This window comes from Oncorhynchus mykiss, chromosome 2, assembly GCF_057628025.1.
Source record: "Oncorhynchus mykiss isolate SJ-2025 chromosome 2, ASM5762802v1, whole genome shotgun sequence".
Lineage (NCBI taxonomy): Eukaryota > Metazoa > Chordata > Actinopteri > Salmoniformes > Salmonidae > Oncorhynchus > Oncorhynchus mykiss.
The window spans coordinates 50,152,717-50,180,378 of record NC_143023.1 but is presented as its reverse complement, the minus strand read 5'-3'; the positions used below and the strand labels follow the sequence as shown (position 1 = coordinate 50,180,378).

At 41.4% G+C, this 27,662-nt stretch overlaps 1 protein-coding gene across 1 annotated transcript; it reads right to left on the bottom strand.

Annotated features, from left to right (window-relative positions):
* Positions 1-1,342: 1,342 nt before the first annotated feature.
* Positions 1,343-26,662, bottom strand: LOC110491010 (eukaryotic initiation factor 4A-I). Its single transcript, XM_036949980.2, has 11 exons — positions 26,497-26,662; positions 25,116-25,173; positions 24,723-24,855; positions 24,107-24,246; positions 19,074-19,242; positions 18,814-18,923; positions 9,778-9,921; positions 8,725-8,862; positions 3,141-3,230; positions 2,692-2,771; positions 1,343-2,391 (listed from the first exon to the last, which is right to left on the bottom strand). Exons 1-11 carry the CDS (start codon positions 26,517-26,519, stop codon positions 2,247-2,249), a joined length of 1,230 nt encoding a protein of 409 aa, XP_036805875.1. The 5' UTR covers positions 26,520-26,662; the 3' UTR covers positions 1,343-2,246.
* Positions 26,663-27,662: the final 1,000 nt, after the last annotated feature.

The following is a 27,662-nucleotide window of genomic DNA, read 5'->3' as shown; positions in this document are numbered from 1 at the left end:
GTCTCTTCCTAGAGCTGGCCGCCCGGTCAAATGGGGGAGAAGGGCCTTGGTCAGGGAGGTGACCAAGAACCCGATGGTCACGCTAACAGAGCTAACAGACTTCCTCCTTGGAAATGTTAGAACCTTCCAGAAGGACAACCATCTCTGCAATACTCCACCAATCAGGCCTTTATGGTAGAGTGGCCAGACAGCCCGCTTGGAGATGGCCAAAAGGCATCTAAAGGACTCAGACAATGATTCTCTGGTCTGATGAAACCAAGATTTAACTTTTTGGCCTGAATGCTAAGCATCACGTCTGGAGGAAACCTGGCACCATCCCTACGGTGAAGCACGGTGGTGCCACCATCATGTTGTGGGGATGTTTTTCAGCAGCAGGGACTGGGAGACTAGTCAGGAGAGGGAAAGCTGAACGGAGCAAAGTACAAAGATCCTGTTCAGGACCTCAGACGGGGGCGAAGGTTGACCTTACAACAGGATAACGACCCTAAGCACACAGCCAAGACAATGCATGAGCGGCTTCGGGACAAGCATCAATGTCCTTGAGCGGCCCAGTCAGAGCCCGGACTTGAACCCAATCAAACATTTCTGGAGACCTGAAAATAGCTGTGCAGCGACACTCCCCATCCAACCTGACAGAGCTTGAGAGGATATGCAGAGAAGAACGAGAAACTCCCCAAATACAGGTGGGCCTGGCTTGTAGCATCATACCCAAGAAGACTTAAGGCTGTAATCACTGCCAAAGGTGCTTCAACAAAGTACTGGAGTAAAGGGTCTGAATATTTATGCAAGTGGCTTTTTTTGTAATACATTTGCAGAAATTTCTGAACCTGTTTTTGCTGTCATGGGATAGTGTGTAGATTGAGGGGAAAAAATATTTAATCAATTTTAGAATAAGCCTGTAACGTAACAATGTGGAAAAGGGGTCTGAATACTTTCCCAACGCACTGTATACATTCGTCTAGTCCTAGAGACAATCCAAGAATTCATATGAGAACTACATTTACGGGCTAATACAAGACAAGCATGCAATCCTTTCATGGTCCTACTATGAATGCATTGAAACCCCCTGCAGGACCACTGGGGTGTTCCAGAAAACAGGATCATTATGTCGATCTGGTTCATTTAGAAAGCTGAACTTGAATATGGGTTTTGGTTGTCAAGTAACCCATACCATGCACTTTTTACACATCTGTATTGCTCAAAAATATGAAAATCATTTCAGGGTCATCTGGCCAACTCAATGATCTTGCATTCTGAAACAGACAGACCACATACCAACTCAGCAATGATGAGAAACACTGAGTACAATAGGATAGAAATAACTGGCAAAACAAATGCAGGATTTTATTTGGTAACTTTATTGAAGTCATCCCCCTCCCCCAATTTGTAAAATGAAACCAAACTAATGAATAAAAAAGGGGTGGAAAATAAATAGTTTGTACTGGATTTTGATTTGCCTATAGGGTTTGTCGAGTCCAAATATCTTTGCAAAAAAAAAAAAAACTCCCAATACCCCCCTCTGTACACCGTCATGCTCTCCCCCAAAAATGTCAATGAACGTTTAGAACAAGGGTTCAATGTCAACCCGTGTGAAATGTCAATTATACACACTAGAAATATCTACCAACATGTTTGGAACACCACTAAGTGTATTCAAATAATTGCTGTACTTCCAAGGGGGTACTTCCAAGGGGGCATATGGAACAAAAAAAACAATCAAACAGATTAACAATGTCATCCCTTGTTTCTGTTTAAAAACACTCCTGCAGAAAAACTACTGCATATCAGCAATGGATAGTGATTGAATATAACTTCGATGCAAATAAAGAATGGAACTGAATGATGCAATCCCCATCCCCCAAGAAGTCACCATTTCCTATTGAAATGGAGTCGCAAGGGTCCTTGTAGACCACAAGGATATCAAGTCTGCTGCTAATACAAACATAGCAAATCTCATCTGTAGCCAAGTAAAATACAATTCTTGATTTTTATGAAGCAAGGCGATCCATAGAAAAACAAATGAGTGGGGCTGAGCTGAGGGACCGCAGAGGGCATGGAAGAGGAGGAAAACAGGAGTTCCCCTAACCCATTTAAGAGCGCAAAATTGGGATACGTGGGAGGCTTGGTTAGGTGGGTGATAGGTAGGAAACGGGAGATGTTAGAGAATTGGGGGGGGGGGGGTAGTGGGATGATGATGGTCTGTAGAGTGTTAAGGTATCACCAGCAGGCAGGGTGCCAGGGGTAGTCTAGATCAGGTCAGCCACATTCATGGGCATCTCTTCTACTGTGGTGTTGTAGAACGTCTCAATGTCCCGGAGTGTGCGCTTGTCCTCTTCAGTCACCATGTTGATGGCAACACCCTTCCTGCCGAAACGGCCTCCTCGCCCGATCCTGGCACACAACAATTAAAGACCAGATTAATACGAACCCTGCCGATCGGAATTTAGAATCAAAACGGTAGCGAAATAAATACGATTTGAATGAACAAACCAGGAGGAACGAGACCAGGACATTATAGAACAAGTCAGAAAAAGTAGGATATTGGTTTGTGGTTAGCTAGTTACATTTCAAAGATGTATGAAATGGAGGATGTCAGAAAAGCAGAAAATTCACACCCCAATATAAACCATGTTGATTGCCATAATAAAAACAGTGACATAAGTTATTCCTATGGAGCTTTGTTTTTAATACCTGTGAATGTAGTTCTCACGATTGGTTGGCAGGTCATAGTTGATAACCAGAGACACCTGTTGGACATCAATTCCTCGGGCCTGAAAGCAACAACATGATCAGCACCCCTGCACTGACCTCTAGCTGCCATTGCTTTATTACCCTGAACCCTGGTGCAGGCTAGCTTGGTTCCATGTGAATCCGCTGGTAAACGTGTAGCACTAGCAACGCCAAAGGTTATGGGTTCGATTCCAGAGATAACATACAAAAAATGTGCCACTTGACTAAAACTTTGGCATTACTGAGAATAGGCTAATTCAATAGATCATAGAGCTCACTTACACATTTAATATCACTGAATAAAAGGGTTTGCCAAGTTGATTAACATAAGAAGAATGTAATAAATATCATTTAACGAATGAAAAGATTCAGGCCACAGGGTGCTGCTTCGTCCCCTGAACTCAACTCACCAGCAGATCTGTGGTGATGAGGACACGGCTGGAGCCAGAGCGGAACTCCCTCATGATTAGGTCCCTCTCCTTCTGGTCCATGTCACCGTGCTGGGGAGGAAGGAAGGTGTCACATTTTACATTTAGTAGACTCTTATGCAGACCCACTTATAGTCAAACAAGACAGTCAGCCTGGATCTGTGAACACCACAAGCACTTCATTTCACATTACGGAAATCAAAAACCAAGAAATGCTGATCTAACCAGATCGACAGTATGTTTTCCACACAAATAGAGGCACTAAGAAACAATGGAGAAACTTAAGATTCTGCAGATAATGTAAATTAATGCTGCCACCTCAATTCAATTTATAACCTCTACGGGATCGGTGACACCCCCCACGGGACAGTTGAGCTAATGTGCGCTAATGTGATTTGCATGAGGTTGTAAGTAACAAGAACATTTCCCAGGACATAGAGACATCTGATATGGGCAGAAAGCTTAAATTCGTGTTAACCTAACTACACTGTCCAATTTATGGTAGCTATTACAGTAAAGAATACCATGCTATTGTTTGAGAGCACAGTTATGAACTTAAAATTTATCAATAAATTAGGACATTTTTTAAAAAGCTAGCCTTAGCTTTCCTGACTGAGTATATTGGTTACAGACTTTCCTGAAAAGTTGCATATCGCAGTGGCTATTCGATGTGAATGCAGAACGCCACAGGATGTTTTTGTGCTGGTCAAGGGCAGTCAGGTCTGGAGAGGTTCTACATTTTTTGAACGGGGCATGTTTATTTAACCTGTTTGGGTTAGGGGGTAGCATTTTCACTTTTGGATAAATAGCGTGCCAAACTGAACTGCCTCCTACTCTGTCCCAGATCCTAATATATGCATATTATTATTAGTATTTGATAGAAAACACTGAAGTTTCTAAAACTGTTTGAATAAATGTCTGAGTATAACAGAACTTATTTAGCAGGCGAAACCAAGAGGACAAACCATTCACATTTTTTTTTTTTTAAGTCAGTCTTTTCAATATGTTTTCATGGGGAATCCAGAATTCTAATCGACTTTCCTGCAGTTCCTACCGCTTCCACTGGATGTCACCAGTTTGTAGAAATTGGTTGAGGTTTTTCCTTTGTGTAATGAAGTACCATAGCTCAGAACGAACGTCACTTCATGTGTACCTTTTGATAGAGGCGCGTAACCAGAAAAGTAGCGTCAGTTTGTTTTGCTCCTGTCTTGAACACAGATCCAGTCTTCAATTTGATCGATTATTTACGTTTAGAAATACCTAAAGTTGTATTACAAAAGTAGTTTGAAGTGTTTTGGCAAAGTTGACAGAACTTTTGCGATATTTTGTAGCGACGTTGTGTAAGTTGTTAGCGGTGTTTTTCTGGATCAAACGCGCCAAATAAATGGACATTTTGGATATATATATCTCGACGGAATTAATCGAACAAAATAACCATGTGTGATGTTTATGGGACATATAGGGGTGCCATCAAAAGAAGCTCATGAAAGGTTAGGAATTATTTATATTTTATTTCTGCGTTTTGTGTCGCGCCTGCAGAGTTGACATATACTACTCTCATTGTTTACTGTTGTGCTATCATCAGATAATAGCATCTTATGCTTTCGCCGAAAATACTTTTTGAAATCTGACATGTAGGCTGGATTCACAACGAGTGTAGCTTTAATTTGCTATCTTGCATGTGTAATTTACTGAAAGTTAGATTTTTATAGAAATATATTTGAATTTGGCGCTCTGCAGTTTCCCTGGCTATTGGCCATGTGGGACGCAAGCGTCCCGCCTACCCAGAGAGGTTAAGATAGCGAGGAAAGCACTTTTAAAGAGCAACCAGGCATCCTCTACTGATGGGATGAGGTCAATATCCTTCCAGGATACCCGGGCCAGGTTGATTAGAAAGGCCTGCTCACTGAAGTGTTTTAGGGAGCGTTTGACAGTGATGAGGGGTGGTCGTTTTACCGCGGGCACGCAGGCAATGAGGCAGTGATCGCTGAGATCCTGGTTGAAGACAGCAGTGTATTTAGAGGGCAAGGTGGTCAGGATGATATCTAAGGGGGTGCCCATGGTTACGGATTTAGGGTTGTACCTGGTAGGTTCCTTGATCATTTGTGTGAGATTGAGGGCATCTAGCTTAGATTGTAGGAGTGATAAGCATGTCCCAGTTTAGGTCACCTAACAGTACGAACTCTGAAGATAGATGGGGGGGCAATCAATTCACATATGGTGTCCAGGGAACACCTGGGGGCTGAGGGGGGTCTATAATAACAAGCGGCAATGGTGAGAGACTTGTTTCTGGAAAGGTGGATTTTTAAAAGTAGAAGCTCGAATTGTTTGGGCACAGACCTGAACAGTATGACAGAACACTGCAGGCCATCTCTGCAGTAGATGTCAACGCCACACCTTTTGGCAGTTCTATCTTGTCGGAAAATGTTATAGTTAGGGATGGAATACAGTGTAATCTGTATGTGTGCAGCGCACGCATGTCTACGACTATAACCGTTAGCTATGCTAAGGATAAGACTTCTGGTTGACGGAGAAAGGCTTTCCCAAAAACCTTCATTAACTAGAAAAATGTGCAGTCTTGCCACAAAACACAACGTGCAACTGGCATGCTGACTGCCGGGATGTCCACCAGAGCTGTTGGCAGAGAATGTAATGTTCATTTCTTTACCATAAGCCGCTCCAACGTAGTTTGAGAGAATTTGGCCATACGTCCAACAGGCCTCACAACCAGACCTTGTGTATGGCGTTGTGTGGGAGAGAGGTTTGCTGATGTCAATATTATGAACAGAGTGCCCCACGGTGGGGGGGGGGGGTTATTGTATGGGCAGGCATAAGCTACATAAGCTACAGAATTGCATTTTATCGATTGGCAATTTGAATGCACAAAAATACCATGAGATCCTGAGGCACATTTTTTTTTAAAGGTATCTGTAACCTAATCCATATATTAGGGCCTAATGAATATATTTCAATTGACTGATTTCCTCATATGAATTATAACTCGGTAAAATCTTAAATTGTTGCATGTTGCGTTTATATTTTTGTTAAGTATATAAAGGAGACACATTTTGGTCAATTTTGCCTGAAACTAACCAACATTGAACACGCAACTCCTGTAATGAAGCAGCTACTAAAACGCAATTTTCAGACATTTGCCCAAATGCAATTAGCTGAAAACAGTTCTAAACGGCCTACCTAATGTGAGCATTTCCATTCATATGTGACCGAGATTTAAATCTGTTAGAAACTTAAAGGGAATCTAGTAGCAACTACTATGATGGGTTTCTAATATGACTAGGATTGTGCTTTTGGCTTCTGGACAATTAAATAATGTTGATATGAAAACCAATAGAACCAGGGTTGCAAACTGGTGAGGGCCCAAAAAGGTGACACTTTTTTTTGCACTGAAACAAAACATATCTCTGCTAGGGGGGATAAAAATAAATTATCAGCTTTAAAATCCTAATTTCTAGTGATTTAGGCTGGATCCCTTCTTGAAATGCAGGTTTGTACCTTATTAAACAACAAAGAATACAATCTACATGATCAGTCTGGGTAAAATAAGTGGTTAATGTGAACCTAACTTACAGCCAAAAAATGTAAAGAAAGAAAAATAATGTAAACGTTTCCAATGTTATTTGTTGCCTAGACTTTACTGCAAATGACACTCTTGAGAAAGTCTTTAAAAAATGACACTAATATATTGCAGTTAACCATGACAGCCTTTATAATAGAATACCTGTGACCACACACACATCTAAATATTGCACTTGGGAAAAAATACTCATAAAGGAGAAACATAATTAAACAGACTTATAGTTAGTGGCCACTATAGTAGACATTGATCAAGTGCACAAGGCTAAATAACATTCACTGAGTAAAACATTAAATAATCCCCCCTTACTCACGTGTTACTGTCAAGTTCAACACAACAAAAACAATATCTTTGGCCTACACTGCACATTATTACATTGTTAGTTCATTAGCTACTTAAAATTTCTCACAGATTGCAAGGGTCCACTAAACAACTAACGTTATAACTTGACCTGCAAGAAGTCATATAACAGTTATTATTATAGCGAATTGGTTGGGTTACTAATGTTATCGCATCTGATGTTGTAAGCTAGCGTTAGCTGTCTGACTTTATGAGCAAGCTAATTTTCACGCCATAAACTCAATTCTTTGATCAGATAAGTTGGCTAATGTTGCTTAACATTTCTCTGGCTAGCTAACGTAGAAGTCGATGCAGATAGCAAGATACTTAACGCTAGCAATTCTTGTTGCGCCACACTTGCACCCTCATCTCAAACTTTACAAATGCCAGTTGTTTATCGGTTACAGTTTATGAATAAGGCTTCATCACGTTCCCACCCGTCTCCATCGTCAGGCGTCTCACCTACCTCTTCGTTATCGTTCAGGGGACGCGCTGCTGTAACTGGCAAACTGCCTTTCCACTCTTCCGTTGTCTAGCCTTTGCGTGCTGCATTCTCACATCAGCTGATATCTCAAAGTGCTGTACAGAAACCCAGCCAAAAAACCCAAACAGCAAGCAATGCAGGTGTAGAAGCACAGTGGCTAGGAAAAACTCCCTAGAAAGGCCAAAACCTAGGAAGAAACCTAGAGAGGAACCATGCTCTGATTGGTGGCCAGTCCTCTTCTGGCTGTGCCGGGTGGAGATTATAACAGAACATGGCCAAGATGTTCAAATGTTCATAGATGACCAGCAGGGTCAAATAATAATCACAGTGGTTGTAGAGGGTGCAACAGGCCAGCACCTCAGGAGTAAATGTCAGTTGGCTTTTCATAGCCGATCATTCTGTTATGTGAACGATTGGCTGAGCCTTGGATACAGCCAGTATTGCTCCAAACGCGCATCACTCATTCACATAACCAGTTGTGACCTCTTGGTCGGATCTATATTGAATCACGTAGGTTACTTATTTTGTATTCAAAACTAATTGTTAATTCAAAGTTAATTGCACGAGGAAGTATTTATAAAATCTTTGCAATTTTCTTTTCTATGGTTGAATTTTTGCAAGGCTACTTTAAAGCAAAATAAGATATCATTATTTGAAGTAAAACATTCAGGTTTTAAACAATTATAGTGCCTCAAGCTCCCAAAGTGGTGGGACACTGAAGGTCAACAGTAGGCAGGCTATAGTCTACGCAGCCGAATGGAAGGCGCGCTTTACAAGTTGAGAAATAAAAAGAGCTCCTTTCTAAATTGTGGCCACTAAAGTGAACACGTGATTGCGGAACAAATAACAATTCTAAACACAATGACTGGGCTTACAAAAGCAGGTTTCACTCCAGTAGCCTACAGGCTTTTCGAGGACCTAGTCTTGACAGATGGTAGGTAGGCTATTCCGCTTCTCAAACTAGGCTCTGTATGCTGTGCATGCCGACTAACAAAAATACACGGGACAATTGAATTCCACAAAATTATGCAAATTAACAGACATGCATGACTGGTCAACTGTATTTTCGGCAGATAACCAATTAGCATCTATCGGTATGACAACACTGTAGGACATGGACAGCGAGCTGGAAGTGCAGGAGCTCTTACCAGGGCAGAGACTGTGAAGTCCCTGGCGTGCATCTTCTCAGTCAGCCAGTCCACCTTTCGGCGGGTGTTGATGAAGATCACAGCTTGGGTGATGGTCAGGGTCTCATAAAGATCACACAAGGTGTCCAGCTTCCACTCCTAACAAAGGAAAGCGGGTTGAATTGAGTCTGAAGACATGGGAAAATTTCAAGCCTAAGACCTGGTCAAGAACACCTATTTCAAGCTATCGTGCCAACCCATATTACACTATCCATGCTATGATATTTTGTTTTGATATTTTCCTTATCCAGCACAGTTCCAGGCTAGTAACCTGGCTAGTGCAGTAAATATTGTCTCAGCTCAGTAGTGTGAAAGGGGTATCTACACAAAAGGTTGATATTACAGTATTAGCAAACGTCTAAAATTATGAAGAGGTTGCTTTTAAGTTAAAGCTGTGGAGAGGGACAAAGACGCCAGCCATAGTGGAGAGCAGTAGACTTCCTCTGCCAAAGAACATTGTTCCTCCAACAGCTTGGGAGACGCCATAAAGAGGCCAAGTGGGAGGATTCACTCTAGCCTACATCTGTCCAAAATAAGCCCAATGTGTTTCTATGGGCTTATTTTGGACCTAAGCCTGTCGCCCGCCTTCGGGACAACTCCCATTGTTACGGTGGAGACATGAGCATCTCTTAGTTATATACAGATCTGGAGACACAGAGGGAACTTGGGACCCAAACAACATTTCCAAAGTGCTCAAGAGGATATAGCTAAACTCATCATTAGAATCACTGTAGCAAGCTCTTTCATACAAAATCAACCATCTTCATAATGAAATACTACAATTTTAAGAAAGGAAAGGCCATTTCTAAATGTCTCATTGATTATCATTCCATGTTAACAGGACAGTTACTGTATTGTATTGACCAAATGAGGCTACTTCATGACTTGACTTATTCCTGTTAGTAGAGCAAAGGGCCTCACAAGATTGTAATAACGAGCATATAAAAATAGCAATATATTCATTATACGGGGCACACACAAATGCACTATAACATGCATCCATTACAGCAATACCTCTTTCTCCACGTTGATGTAGAACTGGCGGATACCCTCCAGGGTGAGCTCTTCCTTCTTCACCAAGATACGGATGGGCTCACGCATGAACTTCTTGGTGACCTCCAGCACATCCTGAGGCATAGTGGCAGACAGGAGAACCACCTGGAAAACAGGGTTGAGAAAAGGTATTAGCTCTATAAAGCAATCACTTGACAAAGGAATACATGGATCATTGAAGATTACTATGGTGTGCTCAGCTGTTCATCTCCCTCTTGCTAGCTCTTTCTCTAGGAGCACTACCAGGGAGGAGGGTTGGGACAAGTACTAGCTAACATTGAGAAAAGCACAGTACATTCTACTTGACAAAAAAAATAGATTCTATATTCCCAGAGATTATGCTTAATTGACCCTTTGCTATGCCCCGCCCAAGAATGTGGGGAACCAATGGCAACGCTCCAATGGATAGCAACTGCCGTCGAGTCCGACACCTGGGACAAGATCACGTTTAAGTCTCATGAAAGCAAGCGGCAAAAATAGTTAAAAAAATGTATTGTTTAAATGGCTAAATAATTGAACTGTGTAGCAGAAGCACTTGCTACTGTGATTCCTGAAAGCCAGAGCATGTTGGGCAGGTAGGAGCGCTGGGCCAGTAACCCGAAAGGTTGGATCAAATCCCCGAGCTGGTAAAAATCTGTCGTCCTGCCCCCGAGCAAGGCAGTTAACCCATTGTTCCCCGGGCACCGATGACATTGATGTCGATTAAGGCAGCCCCCCTGCACCTCTCTGATTCAGAGGGTTGGGTTAAATGCGGAAGACATTTCAGTTGAATCCATTGTTGTTCAACTGATTAGGTATTCCCCTTTCCCTTTCTCTAATCCAAAATTAAAAACTTGTTACAATATTTGCTATCTCAGCTGTTTAGACAGTCTCATTAAACACCAAACGTTGCTAACGCTAGCTAGGCACGTAATACAACTTCTTCTCGAAATGTGTTAGCTAGCTAAGTTAGGAAAATAACTCCCATCTGCTGTACACATCCGGATACGATGAGAGCACTAGTGAATTCAGAGTATTTCAGTGGCTAGCTACACTGCAAAGCAATTGCAATGACAGTTCACAACATACCCAAGAGTTTCCTGATTAGCATGGGGTAGTCTGTAGGGATGTGCATCTTTCCCTTTCAAGACGATTCGATACGCATCTATACTGAACAAAAATATAAACGCAACATGTAAAGTGTTAGTCCCATGTTTTAAGCTGAAATAAAATATCCCAGAAATGCTTCATACGCACAAAAATCAATTCTCTCAAATTTTGTGCACAAAATTAAAACAGTATGATCATTACACAACTTTTGCTGGGGACAATAAAAAAGCACTCTAAAATGTGTAGTTTTGTCACACAAGACAATGACACAGATGTTTCAAGTTGAGGGAATGTGCAATTGGCATGCTGACCGCAGGAAGGTCCACCAAAGCGGTTGCCAGAAAATGTAAATGTTAATTTGGCAGTATGTCCAACTCCCCATTGGGTGGGCCTGCAGCGCCCCTGCCTAGTCATGTGAAATCCAGAGATTAGGGCTTAATGAATTTATTTAAATTGACTTGATTTCCTTATATGAACTGTAATTCAGCAAAATCGTTTAATGTTGCCTTCATATTTGTGTTCAGTGTGGATACATGGGATCCAATATGTTTTCACTTTAAAACTACTCCGTTTCATTAGAGCAGGGATCTGGCGGCCCCGGATCAATCTCTTTATTTTTATACTCAGTCAGGTCTGAACTTACTGTTGAGCGTTAGAATAGTAGAATACACAATGTGAAATGTAGTTTTTATTTCATTTGCAAATTAGTCTAATGGGCAGTTATCTAAAATTGTAAACATTGTTGAATTACCAACCGGTGAGCCCCTGTCTATTTTGATAGTCACTCTCACTCAGATACCATATTAAAAAAAGGATTACATTTTCTCTGCACCCTGTAGGTCTACAGACCTGCATGCCATTGCGGACTCAAGAGTTCAGATTGTGGCCCCCACCCCATCAAAGTTGCCCATCCCTGGATTAGAGGAATGAATTGATGCACTAACATTTGCTGTAGATCTGACCCCATTTTGACGACTGGTCAGTCAATAGGCGGTTGGTCGACCGAGATGTCTTTAGGCGCCTGTCTGAGTGGACTGATCCATTGTGGAGGCCATGTGGATGGAACAGTCCATCATTAAGACACGTGCTATTGAAAGTGTATATGGTTATAGTACATAAAGAACAATGGGGCGCTTTCTCCCTCGTTGGATGGCGGTCGCTGTCCGTGGTTCTGAAACATCAGTGAACTGTTGAATTGGCGCCTTTTCCTAGACCATGTTGCTATGTGCATAACAGCAAAAGTTAATCAGCATATTGGTGTTGAGAACGATACGGAACGATTAGGAGACGAGAAAATAGCTCGCCTTAATTGTCCAAGAAAAGTGAGGAGGAAACCAACTTAATTAGGTCAATAATCAATGGCCTAATTTCTAAAATGTGCCTGGCTTTATAAATCATCCATATATATCTACAGAAATAAGACAGATCCTGCTTGTTGCCTGTTTGTTTAATTGCCTGATTCCGTGAGCATCTAGCCTCACGCAACCACACGATCTCCAGATTGCTCCCGAGTGGCACAGTATCTCAAGGCTAGCGGTGTCACCTTAGACCTTGGTTCGATCCCGGGCTGTACTACAACTGGTTGTGATCGGGAGTCTCAGAGCGGCACACAATGAGGGTTTGGCCGGGGTAGCACGTAAAATAGAACAGCCAATATGGTATTAGAATGTATTTAAGTGTCGTTTACACTGTTCCAAATTGTCAGAAACATATTAGCTGTTGATCTCCTTGTTAATTACTATTATGATCATCATTATAATATGTAATGTCATCATTAGTAGGCTTAGTATAATAGCCTTCATTAACCGTGACTTACTCAGGATTATATAGGCTACTGTTTCATTCAATAATTTGTTAATGTCATCACACAGCATACAAGTCATTCATGATTGGAAACCCAAATCAAGCATTTTAGTTTGATAATAAAATAAAGCAAACCTTGAATAATTAGCTTACACTAAAACCGTCCCATTTCGAAAATTGCATTCAGCAATGAACGCAAATGTTTAGTCTGAGGTAACAAAGGCTTTACAAAAAAATGTTAAGACTCCGGAACGCTTAATTTATTTAGTGGTTTACATTGTTCCAAACGGTCAGAAAAATTATATTGTAAACTATCAGCAACAGTTTTGCAACACATTTATTTTCCATTCTATACCGAACAAAAATATAAAACAACTTCAAAGACTACTGAATAGCACTTCATATAGGGAAATCAGTCACCTGAAATAAAATTCCTTAAGCCCTAATCTATGGATTTCACATGACTGGGCAGGGGGAGCAGCCAGGGGTGGGCATATGCCCCTTGGCAGCCAGGCCCAGCCAATCAGAATAAGTTTGTCCCCACAAAAGGGCTTTATTAGACAGAAATACTCAATGACCTCATAGGTGAAGAAGCTGGAAGTGGAAGTCCTGGGCTGGCGTGGCCACATGAGGTCTGCAGTCGGAAGTACTGCCAAATTCTCTAAAACAACGTTGGATATAGCTTATGGTCGAGAAATGAACATTACATTTTGCTCCTTACCTTTTTCTTGATCTCCAGTGTTTTCCACAATGAGTCAAATTTATTCCACACATCTGAATTCTCCTTTACCTCCTGAGCAACCAGTAAACATTCCCATTTTGAGTTCATCCATCATGTCCTCTGCATCCACTTAGCTGTCACGTATGCAGTGTTTGTTATAACCAAGTTATTGATGTGATGATATGCTACAAGTCAGACCCCATCGGTCATGTGCATGAGACGCATATACGCGTTACGCAAAGAGTGTAAGGGTTGAGAGAGTATCCCAATTGCACACTCCCTCAACTTGAGACATCTGTGGCATTTGACAAAACTGCACATTTTAAAGTGGCCTTTTGTCCCCAGCAGAAGGTGTGTAATGATCATGCTTTTTGATTTAACCCCCCCCCCCCCCCCCGATTGATGAGGAATTGAAAAATTGTATGGTTCAAATGGGATGAGGAAAAAGGAATGGCAAATAAGTTTGGCTGCAAAACCGATTGGCAAACATACTCTAAATTGAGAAATAATGTGACTAAACTGAATAAAATAAGAAACTACACTATGAAAATAAAATGTAATTTATGGTGCTCCAGTATAATTTTGGGGCAAGAAGGCAAACTCGATCATTCATTGAATCAGATGTCTCATTCATTACATAACCCACTGATATTGTGAATTACTTTAATGATAGTTTGCTAATCTTGCCAATGAAAAAAAGGCATGAGGTGCCAGCAAAAAACACTGACACTACACATCCAAGTATATGTGACCAAATGAGTTAAGACAAGCATTGTAATTTTGAATTCTGTAACACGAGTGTGGAAGAGGTGACTAAATTGTTGTCTATCAACAATGACAAGCCACCGGGGTCTGATAATCTGGATGAAAAATATACTGTGGATAATAGCGGACATTATTGCCACATCTTCAATTTCAGCCTACTAGAAAGTATGGGCACTCAGGCCTGGAGGGAAGCTAAAGTAATGCCCACACCCAAGAATAGTAAAGCCCGCTTTACTGACTCAAAGAGCAGACCAATCAGTCTGTTACCAATACTGTGTAAACTTTGGGGGAAAAAAAATAGTGTTTGACCAGATACAAAGCTATTTTATTGTAAACAAATTGACTTTCAGCACGCTTATAGGGAAGGACATTCAACAAGGACGGCACTTACACAAATGACTGATTGGCTGAGAGAAATGGATGATTACGAGATTGAGGGAGCTGTTTTTTTTAGACTTCAGTGCAGTTTTTGACCTTATCGATCAGTCTGCTGCTGGAAAGACTTGTGGTAAGGCTTTACACCCCTGCGATATGGTGGATAAAGCATTACCTGTCTAACAGAACAGAGGGTGTTATTTAATGGAAGCCTCTCCAACATAATGCAGGTGGAATTAGGAATTCCCCAGGGCAGCTGTCTAGGCCCCTTTTTTCAATCTTTACTAACGACATGCCACTGGCTTTGAGTAAAGCTCGCGTGTATGTATATATGCAGATGACTCAACACGATACGCATCAGCTACTACAGTGAGCAAAATCACTGCAACACTCAAAGAGCTGCAGTTAGTTTCAGAATGGGTGGCAAGGAATACGTTTGTCCTAAATATTCCAAAAACTAAAAGCTTGGTATTAGGGAGAAATCATTCACGAAACCTCAACTAAATCTTGTCATAAATAATGTGGAAACTGAGCAAGTTGCAGTGACTAAACTGCTAGAGTAGACCTGGATTGTAAACTCACTGTCAAAACATGTTGATACAACAGTAGCTAAGATGGGGAGAAGTCTGTCGATAATAAAAAGGTCCTCTGCCTAATTAACACTATCAACGAGGCAGGTTCTACAGGCCCTAGTTGTCGCACCTAGCCTACTTTTCAGTCGTGTGGTCAGGTGCCACAAAAAGGGACCTCTGAAAATTACAATTGGCTCAAAACAGGGCAGCACAACTGGCCCTAAAATGTACATGAGAGATAACAATAATATGCATGTAAATCTCATGGCTCAAAGCTGAAGAGACCGACTTACACACTACTTGTTTTGTAAGAAGTGTTGACATGCTGAACGCACCGAGGTGTCCGTTTAAACGACTAGGACACAGCTGACACCCATACAAAACCCACAAGACATAAGAGGTCTCTTCACAATCCCCAAATCAAGAACAGAATATGGGAGGCACACAGTACTACGTAGAGCCATGGAAACATGGAACTCTATTCCACATAAGGTAACTGATGCAAGCAGTAGAATCTGATTTAAAAACGACTGATAAGAATACACCTTATGGAACAGCAGGGACTGAAGAGACACATACTTACACGTGGATTTTGTGTTGTACATATGTGGTAGGGAGTATTGGCCTGGAGGAACACAATGTGCTATGAAATGTAATCTCTTAAATTGTACTACCGTAATGTTGCTGGACACAGCTAAAAGGGATCCTTAATTACAAAAACAAACGTGACTGGGGAACTATGCAAACTTCATAATGTAAAATAATGTGACCGGTGAAATTAAAATACAATCTGCTTTATCTGCACAGGTTGGCTGCAGGTAATTCCTTAAATAGCTACAAATATTAAAATGTATTGAAAAACAGATATTTAACGTTATTGAAAAACCATCCCGTGGCCATTTCCAAATACCCCGGTACATACAGTATACCGCCCAAACCTAGTGGTAAGCCTAGCTAACTCTGGAAAGTGGTTTAATCTTTGAAACAGAAATTTGTAGTGCTTTTAATAACCATTTTGCTTCAGCTGGCCACATGCTTGAAAGAAGTCTCTGAAAATTAATCTCATTCCACTGGTGGGAGTCCTTTAGTCACCTCAGAACAGATTGTAGAGAATTATGCTCTAACAGACGCAAATACCTTATTTGAATTTCAACCATTTGATGTCTCCGATGTATTAAGTGCCTTGCTAAAGATCTGGGGCTGATTCACTTGACCTCTTCTTACTACAGCTATCTGCCCCACTGTTGAACCTTTAAAACTTCTTAGAGCTAGGGTCTATTTTCCTGACTGACGTGCCCAAAGTAAACTGCCTGTTGCTCAGGCCCAGAAGCCAGGATATGCATATAACTGGTAGCATTGGATAGAAACAAGTTTTTGAAGTTTCTAGAAATGTTAAAATAATGTCTGAGACTATAACACAATTCATATGGCAGGCAAAAGTCCAAAGAAAAACCAACCTGATTTTTTGTGTGTTTTGTTTTTTAGCTCCCAGGCTCTTAATGGAAGGAAAGCTTTGGGTTATATGTAATTCCAGCTCCCAGATTGCAATTCCTATGGCTTCCACTAGATGTCAGTCTGTTCATTGTTTCAGGCTTGTCTCTGCAAAAACAAGCAAGAATTTTGAGATTTTGTACAGACTCCCAGTTCAAAATATGTCTGTTGGCGCGCGGTGAAAGAGGACACGGGCTTACCAATTTTACTTTTCTATTGAACATACTTCTTTCCGTATGAAATATTATAGTTGATTTACATTTTAGGATACCTGAGGATTATATAGAAACGTAGTTTGACTTGTTTGAACAAAGTTCAGCGGTAGCTTTTTGGACTTTTTGGACATGTTGAACGAGCGGATTACTGAAATCGATGGAGCCAACTAAACTGACTTCTTGGGATATAAAGAATGATTTTATCTAACAAAACGACCATTCATGTTGTAGCTGGGACCCTTGGGATTGCAAACAGAGGAAGATTTTCAAAAGTAAGTGATTAATTTAAATCGCTATTTGAGATTTTTATGAAGCCTGTGCTGGTTGAAAAATATGTGGGGCGCAGTCCTCAAACAATCGCATGGTATGCTTTCGCTGTAAAGCCTATTGTAAATCTGGCAATGCTGTTAGATTAAGAATTTAAGCTTTTAAATAAATTATACTTATTATTTATTTGAATTACGCGCCCTCCAATTTCACCGGATGTTGTCGACTGGTGTCCCGCTGACGGGATGCCTATCCCTAAGAAGTTTAACCTGTATTTTTAACTTGACAATTGCTACCGGTGTTATCCCTAAGAATTGGGAAGTTGCACGTCCTCCCCCTACATAGGGAGGGATCTTTCTGACTTCGATAATTACCACCCAATCTCCAAGTTAAAGCATGTTGCCTAGCCAAGGTATTAGAATCCTTGACAAACTCCCAGCTAAGGTTTTCAACTTCTCACTAATATAAATATGGACCAGTTTGATTTTAGATATGGACATCATACGGTTTCAGCCACTATTCTTGTTTTAGACGTGCCACTCATTTAAAAACGGTCTGAAACAGGCATGGACAAGGAGTCTTGTGGCTGAATGGCTGAAGAGCCATCTGACCGACAGGACACAATGTATGCCTTCTGATGCTGTCTAGTTTCCTGGATATTACGAAAGGTGTACTGCAGAAGTTGGTATTGAGACCTGTTCTCTTTACGGTTTATATAAATAATATTGGTCTATCTATTAAATCCTGTAATTTCATCTGTATACAATACGTTTTGTATGCTATTGCTCTGACTTAACAAAGCTATGTTAGAGCTGCAATCTGATTTTGTTGCATTACAGAAAGCCCTGGATTTAAAACTTGTAGTTAATGCAGGCAAAACTAAATACATGTTCTCTAACTAACTAACTGGGCTAGTCTTTCATTGGATAGCTCTCATTGAGCGGGTTCCTGCCTATAAATATCTGTCCGTTTGGATTGATAAAGATCTAACGAACAAAATATACTGATGACCTAGTTAAAAAGATTTAAAGAGGGCTTTAAAAAAAAAAAGATCTTGCCTCTCCATTAACAGCAGGAAACAGATTGTGCAGTCAACTTTCCTGACTATGGTGACACCATTTACCAGAATGCAGCAGCCACTACTCTCAAACCATCGGATGCAGTCTACCATAGCGTCCTATGGTTAATTACAGGTGACAGTTTTAATATTCATCACTGCATCCGAAGGTCAGCTGGACCTCACTAAAGTTCTGTAGACCACTTCATTACTCCCACAAGCTTCCAACATAACTCACTTCACTGTTGAAATACAAAAATATGAGCTACCACACTCATTCACAGGGTTTGTTAACTCAAGTTCCCACTTGTCTCCACAAAATTAGGTAAATCAGTATTTAGTTTTAACGCGCCAGTTATGGAATACCTTACAAAACAAATTACACCTGGATTCCCTGGTGCCGATGGGGTAGTTTAAAACTGTTTAATGAAGTGTGCAATTATTTCAATTGACGATTCTAACTTGTAATAACCTGATGTAATGTATTTATAGCTGTCTTGTAGTTTATATTTTTGTTGCAAATGAGACATGACAATGGTCTCAATTGGGCTACATCGAATAAATAAAAGTAATTAAAATTGCAAAGGCTTCAGGTAGAGCATAACTTCCTAACGTACTGTTAGACACAATCGGTCTTCATACCTGTGTGCTAGTGCCAAGCTTCTGGAAAATCTCGTAGATCTGGTCTTTGAAACCCCGGCTCAACATTTCATCAGCTTCGTCAAGGACAAACATCTTGATGTACTTAGCAGCTGAGGGGGGAAGATGAGCACTTGGTTTAGACAAAACTTGAACACAAAATGAAATGTCAATACTCTTCAGTAAACAAAAACATACAGCTGTAAACAATGTTGAGAAAAGTTTGACAAACGGTTGGTAACAAAAAGACGGACATCACTCACAGAGGAACTTGCGGTTCAACATGTCGAACACGCGGCCTGGTGTTCCAACCACTATGTTGGGAGCCTCAGCCTGGAGCTTTGTCACCTCGTTGCGGACGTTGGTTCCGCCAATACAGGCATGGCACGAGGCTCCCATGTAGTCGCCGAGGGCCAGGATCACCTTCTGGATCTGTTGAAGAGGGGGAAGTCAATCAAACTCAAAGCCAGCAGTTGTCACAAAGTACTTTTACAGTAACACAGCCTAGACTAGGGAGCAAGCAGAAGCACAGTGGCCAAGGAAAGCTTCCTTTGGCATGCATTTGTTTACATGTCCATGGTCTCTTAGTAGGGCAAACCCATTTTGGTGATTTTTGGTATATCATTCAAATCAAATCACAGCGTGTTTTTGGACTCATTCAGCAGTTATTACCTTATTAAGAACAATACAAAATGTTGAAAGTTCAATTTATAAAACTAAGGTTGAAAATGATGCTGTCGCTGCTTTCTGATAAAACATTTCGATAAAATAGCCCAATGTCAAATCACAGCTTGAAAGTGTCCAAATCAATAACCAATATGCAGAAACAGTTTGTGATATTTGTATTTATTATGGATCCCCTGAATGAGTCCAAAAACATGCAGTGGTTGATTTTGATGACACCAGAAGTCACCAAATTGCGTTTGGCCTACCTACTAAGAGACCATGGACATGTAAACAAATATGTACCAATGGAAGCTTTCCTTGGCGACTGTGCTTCCGCTTGCTCCCTAGTCTATGGCTGTGTTACTGTAAAAGTACTTTGTGACAACGGCAAAATTATGGGGATCCATAATAAATACATCAAACTGTTTCCGCATATTAAGGCAGATATATATATATTTATATTTATATTTCACAACACATTAAGTGTGCCCCCTCAGGCCACTACTCTACTACCACACAAAATCCATATGAACATGTGTATAGAGCATATGTTGTCATGCGTATGCATCTTCACAGTCCCCACTGTTCAATAAGGTGTGAAAAACTAAATGTACTATCTACACATACAGTGGGGAGAACAAGTATTTGATAACCTGCAAAATCGGCAGTGTTTCCTACTTACAAAGCATGTAGAGGTCTGTAATTTTTATCATAGGTACACTTCAACTGTGAGAGACTGAAACAAAAACAAAACTCCAGAAAATCACATTGTATGATTTTTAAGTAAGTAATTTGCATTTTATTGCATGACATAAGTATTTGATACATCAGAAAAGCAGAACTTAATATTTGGTACAGAAACCTTTGTTTGTAATTGGAGATCATACGTTTCCTGTAGTTTTTGACCAGGTTTGCACACACTGCAGCAGGGATTTTGGCCAACTCCTCCATACAGACCTTCTCCAGATCCTTCAGGTTTCGGGGCTGTCGCCGGGCAACACGGACTTTCAGCTCCCTCCAAAGATATTCTATTGGGTTCAGGTCTGGAGACTGGCTAGGCCACTCGAGATGCTTGAGATGCTTCTTACGGAGCCACCCCTTAGTTGCCCTGGCTGTGTGTTTCGGGTCATTGTCATGCTGGAAGACCCAGCCACGACCTATCTTCAATGCTCTTACTGAGGGAAGGAGGTTGTTGGCCAAGATCTCGTGATACATGGCCCCATCCATCCTCCCCTCAATACGGTGCAGTCGCCCTGTCCCCTTTGCGGAAAAGCATCCCCAAAGAATGATGTTTCCACCTCCACGCTTCACGGTTGGGATGGTGTTCTTGGGGTTGTACTCATCCTTCTTCTACATCCAAACACGGCGGGTGGACTTTAGACCAAAAAGCTATATTTGTCTCATCAGACCACATGACCTTCTCCCATTCCTCCTCTAGATCATCCAGATGGTCATTGGCAAACTTCAGACGGGCCTGGACATACGCTGGCTTGAGCAGGGGGACCTTGCGTGCGCTGCAGAATTTTAATCCATGACTGCATAGTGTGTAACTAATGGTTTTCTTTGAGACTGTGGTCCCAGCTCTCTTCAGGTCATTGACCAGGTCCTGCCGTGTAGTTCTGGGCTGATCCCTCACCTTACTCATGATGCCCCACGAGGTGAGATCTTGCATGGAGCCCCAGACCGAGGGTGATTGACCGTCATCTTGGGACTTCTTCCATTTTCTAATAATTGCGCCAACAGTTGTTGCCTTCTCACCAAGCTGCTTGCCTAATTGTCCTGTAGCCCATTCCAGCCTTGTGCAGGTCTACAATTTAACCCTGATGTCCTTACACAGCTCTCTGGTCTTGGCCATTACGGAGAGGTTGGAGTCTGTTTTATTGAGTGTGTGGACAGGTGTCTTTTATACAGGTAACGAGTTCAAACAGGTGCAGTTAATACAGGTAATGAGTAGAGAACAGGAGGGCTTCTTAAAGAAAAACTAACAGGTCTGTGAGAGCCGGAATTCTTACTGGTTGGTAGGTGATCAAATACTTATGTCATGCAATAAAATGCAAATGAATTACTTAAAAACCATTCAATGTGATTTTCTGGATTTTTGTTTTAGATTCCGTCTCTCACAGTTGAAGTGTACTTATGATAAAAATTACAGACCTCTACATGCTTTGTAGGTAGCAAAACCTGCAAAATCGGCAGTGTATCAAATACTTGTTCTCCCCACTGTACATGTGCAACAATAGTGATATTACTTGCATTTTTTTCTTCTTCTGATGAGCTCTTTATAAAACTGCACACACAACAAAAACACTTGTTTTGACAAGTGGCAATAAATAACTAATCGATGAGGGAGGGGTATTTTCACATCACAGGTTGGAGGACAATCAGCAAAACATGGCTACATTGAGACGGGGTCACAGAAACAGAAAAGCAACACGGTCAATCACTCAAATAGATTATCATGTTGAAATCAATTGTGCTCGAGATGAGGTTACACATTCTGTTCAAACTAACAGGTCAAAAACCTGAGGAATTTGTTTAATTTAAACTATACCATTCAAAGGCCACGTGGAAACCTGGAATAATAACCTAGAAATGGTTGGTTAGATGAGAACTTGTAGAAGGCTTAAGATCTGCGTTTTGGAACGTTGGACGTTTATTTCAGGAGGCTGCCATCATGGAAAGGTAGCTTCAACTAATCACAACGCAGCATAGGATAGCAACACTTACAACTGTTGGCTGCTATTTAAAGCCAGGTGTATGCTACATGACTTTCAAAACCATAACACAGCTGAGCTTCTCACATTAAAAACTACCGTCTTTCCTGTAGTGTTTAGCCAACGTAGTGGTGCACACTAAATGACGTGGCACAGATGGGGGTCACACACTACAAGATTCTTGACATGGTTGTGAGAATTCTCGACACCACGTCGTCTCACGAAAACAATCATGGGATTAGATTTAACATAGCTACAACGAGCTGTGGCTCAAAGCAGACTCAAACGTTTTCATTCAGACATTCACGCGTCCCATACAGAGTTGAAATATCTAGCCAACATTGTCAATTGAACAACATTGCTTGTGAACTTCAGAGCTGTAACAATGACAATTTGGCTTTGGCTAAAGACAACTACAAATGCATACTAGTAGTAGTCATTGCACCTGCTCGAGAGTACACAGTCCGGGTGATGCGAAACAACGTCAACTCGCTGACGAGCTCTCATTGGCTATTGCTGATGACCATTCTCAAAACGTGTCCTTGCACATCTCACACTAAAAGAGCATTGCAAATTGTGCCAATAAAAATCAAACATGTTTGGAAATATCAGGATGTCTGGGACTGCTCAAAGACTAGATCGGTAGCCCTCAGATTGTGTCTGACCTGTTCACATTAAACGAGCATCGGTGACAGCTGCACCCCCCAAGTAGGCAACGACATGGGGATTTTGTTTCTCCAATCTCAAAAACTTCTGGGACAGCTAAATCGTGGCCAAAATCGTGTAATGTACACCCGGCTTAAGTGATCATTTCTGTCACATCTGTGTATTGGTGTGTGGCCAGTGACTTTTATAGAGAGAATGTCCTTAATTGTTTGTGTCTTATGAGAGTTTGAAAATGAACTCAGTTCCAAGTCCTGCACACCCCATTGGTTTTGTACAGTTGATTATGCGAAGTTAATGATCTGTTTTAAGCAATTGATCTTATGTCACCAATTGATCTTATGTCATTGTGATGACTAAAGTTTCATACCATCACCACCAATCTGAGCAAAAAAAGGATGTGGATTTCCACTACATTTTATGGGGTGAAAATACAAGCTTGTGTAAGGCAGTAAAATCTGTCCACATTAGGGAAATTAGCACAATATAAAGTAATTAAAATGTCAATTTCAGATGTTACATTGCCCACTCTATTGATCACAAATTGAACCATTCAGAGAGTTTAAAAGGACACTTCAAGAATTTTCTGAGTATTCTTTCTTCATACTGGATGCAGACGTAAAAATGGTATCCATGAGTTCATCCGACTCTGGGGAAGTAGATATAGCGCCTCACTGCCAAAATCCCAAAGTATCCCTTTGAAAATGCTCTCAAACAATTTAACCAGGCGCTCTAGAGTCTCCATAGTGTTAGTGCAGTAGGCCGAACATTTGACTGCCCTATTCTAAGTCACATTTTAAGTACTTCCATGTTCAAGATAATTTTAGCATACATGTTCATTAGTTTGCTAGTCATCATCGGACAGGCAACAGTACTTTTGTAACTCATGAGTTTGAGCCCTTAACATGTTGCTCACTGCACAGGCAGGCAGTTGGGAAGAATCTCTCTCATCCTGACAGACAAGACTCAGTCCCACTCAAACACACCGCCTTGCCCAGTGACAGGTGTGGCACATTACAGCGTCAAGCTACAGGGTTTGATTCACACTATAGAGCAGAGTGAAGCCAAGCTGTACTGTGCTGGCTATTCATCCACCATAGGTTGCTTGAACACTGCTGGAAAGGCACACGCGATATCAAAAATATCAGATCCAGCATGGTACGTTTGAGTTGGCACGACAGTGTGTAAAGGGTACAGAAGTTGCATTTAATGTGGACAGTTTTTAGAGCAATTTAAGTGTGTGTGTAACCTGCCTGCTGAGCCAGCTCTCGGGTGGGGGCGAGGACCAGGGCCTGGGTGCCCTTCAGCTCGATATCAATCTGCTGGAGGATGGAGATGGCGAACGTGGCGGTCTTCCCTGTGCCGGACTGGGCCTGTGCAATGACATCATAACCTGGTGGGGAATGAAGGGTGGTATTCATTAGTGGACACCATAACAAAACACTAATACCAAGTGTTTCTTATTGGACAAATTCAGACTGGTCCTTCCCAGTTTCATCCCAGTTGGTTTCTAGTGAATATGACCATGGATAAGTTTAATAGGCATTTGGTTCACTGTTTAGACTCATGATTGAGAAAGGCTCCAAACCTGACATGTAGGATACGATGGAATAAATAAAAGCCAGTGTACTATGATCAAGGAAACCTAATGTTCCACATAGGAATGAAGAGGATTAATTAACTATAGAAGCAACTTCCGTCAGCGACAACTTAGGCTAGATATTGACAGAAAAAGACCACAAAAATCAACACTATTGATATTGAAGTTATACCCATCTTCATAAGTTGATGGAAACGAACAAACATGCAGAGGTCTCCCACACACAGTATCCTGTGTGTGGGAGTTGATTTTAGGAAACTTGAACTTACCCTTGATACAAGGGAGGATGGCCCGCTGCTGAATGGCAGATGGTTTCTCAAAACCATAGGCATAGATTCCTCTCAGGAGAGTCTCACGCAGGGCCATCTCATCAAAGCTGTCCACAATCTCATTCCAGTTACTCTGTGGAGAGAGAAAAATACCAGACCACGGTTAGTGTATATAGTACCCAGATACTGTAGTCCTTACAGACTCCCAGTATTGTTTTAACTACCAGAGGAGAGATGGAAAACCAAGCAAGACCCTGATTGTGGGTGTGAGATGTACGCATCTTCACCTCCACCCCATTGGACTACATGCCTTTCAACTATTCAACAATTTAACTGGTCCTTCATCCAACTTTTGACAAACTTGCCTGACACAAACAAAACATTTAACTTTACCTCAATGATGCCATCTGGCTCCATGCCCTCAGGGCCATTGTCTCTGTTGGAGAGGTCTCTGGAGGAAAACGTCCACATGTCAATACTAGATGATGCATGTGTTTCACAACACATTAGCACATTCTAATGATATCACAAACAAAAACATTTCTAACCAGAAATGTATCAGGGGTCTAATGCCAGAGTTTGTGATTGTAATGGGATGACATGCCTGAATTCATCTAGAAGGGGTTTGATGCCAGAGAGAGTGATTGTAATGGGCATGACATGAAGTGCCAATGACTGCATCGAGGCCCCCCCCATGTATAATAAACTCGCATAAGATGGTGGTGCTGGCGACCAACGATGCAGAAGTTGGGGCACACACACACAACCAAGTTTGTGACGCCACTGAATTTAAAAATATATATATATATTTCATTAAGTCTTCCCAGTGCAGACGACTCGAACACGCCCATGCATTAACTTGCACTCAGAGAGATTTTGAATAATGGTGGACAACACATTGGTGGGGGTTCTCTGGCTGGTTAGTCCCGAGTGGAACTGTAAATGATTACACTACTAACCTTGGCTAACAAGCAAAACGACACATTCAACAGGGATAGCTAACCATACTAACTGGAAGGAGCAGTCACTCAACCGGATGGCCCATCTGATAGAAAATCCTTCACTGTTGCAATAAAGAAAAAAAATACAAATAACGCACCGCCACCAGGCCGAGCGACCCTTTACCCGAAAAGCATGTGGTCATAGCGCACAAGGTTAGCGGAAAGGGTTGCTCCACCAAAACAACAAGTGCCTACGCATAATATTCCGGATAAGAACTGTTGCTAGCGATGCTACTACACCAAAACAACAAGCGCCTACGCATAATATTCCGGATAAGAACTGTAGCTAGCGAGACACCAGCTACCGGGAGTTCGTAGTTAACGTCTGTTCGCTCAACGTGACCTGGGCACCATGGCGGGGCTCGCTGGTGAGACAGGCCACCATTTTCCCGCAACCCCTGTCTGGTGTTCGCCTGCCAAATAACTAGTTAGCCATCTTAGCCGATGTTAGCAGCTCGCCTTCACCCAGCATTACTCAAGTAACGTTCGTGGGCTGGCCAGCAAATCAGTGTTTACAATAACACAGGGCACAATAACGTGGAACATGTACTACGGGCTTGCAGTTAGACCTGGCCAGCTAGCTAGTGGCTCCAATACGGCCACCACTAGCTAGTTTACAGTTGCTAACGTTAGTTAGCACTAAAGCGACAGCACAAGGAAAACATTCATGTTTCATTTTATAAAGGAATTGCGGGGCTGACCGCGTTATTTCATCTAGCCATATGTGTAACTGGTTATAATAAAACAATGGAACAATTTGCAGGTTTCTTTACCTCTCTTCATAATCTGCCGACATTATCACAAAGGGCGAATACGCCGCGAAAAAGTGTTATATACCACAACGTGGTCTGGGAAGCTCAGGTTGTGATTGCTGAAGGGGACTATCATTCACGCTAGAGTCATATTGTTAACCCCATTGTGACATGTTATTGGCTATCTAAGAAGTCACTGAACGTATGGTCTCCGCCTTTATTTGACCATAATAGGAGCGACAAGGAGGACTCGACATTTGGTTCCTCCCCAGCAACAACACCATTGGAAGCAGAGACCCAAATAAATGAATAATTCTATGATTAGAACCAGCATAACGAACAAATGCCTTCATTGGATTTGTTGATTATGAGGCATAATACAACACACTATTTGAACTCCACTAGCCATTACCTTATAACAAGATAGACAATTAGAAACCATGTTTCATAAAATGTATACAAATAAATCCAGGAACGAAAATAAATTAATTTCTGCAAGACTGAAATGTATCTAGCCCTATAATGCACTAAAGGAGCCTGATGTTACTCCTTAGTCCAAGGACCTTACATGTTCTAAAGCTTCTTCGGGATCGGTGTCCCTTCCACCGGAAGGTTGAGCTAACGTAGGCTAATGCGATTAGCATGAGGTTGTAAGTAACAAGAACATTTCCCAGGACATAGACATATCTGATATTGGCAGAAAGCTTACATTCTTGTTAATCTAACTGCACAGTCCAATTTACAGTAGCTATTACAGTGAAATAATACCATGCTATTGTTTGAGGAGAGAGCACAATTTTTAACATTAAAAGTTATTAATAAACAAATTAGGCACATTTGGGCAGTCTTGACACAACATTTTGAACAGAAATGCAATGGTTCATTGGATCAGTCTGAAACTTTGCACATACACTGATGCCATCTAGTGGCCAAAATCTAAATTGCACCCGGGCTGGAATAATACATTATGGCCTTTCTCTTGCATTTCAAAGATGATGGAACAAAAAAAATACAAAATAACGGTTCTTTATTATCTTTTACCAGATCTATTGTTTAATATTCTACTACATTCCTTTAACATTTCCATAAACTTCAAAGTGTTTCCTTTCAAATGGAACCAAGAATATGCATATCCTTGCTTCAGGGCCTGAGCTACAGGCAGTTAGATTTGGGTATGTCATTTTAGG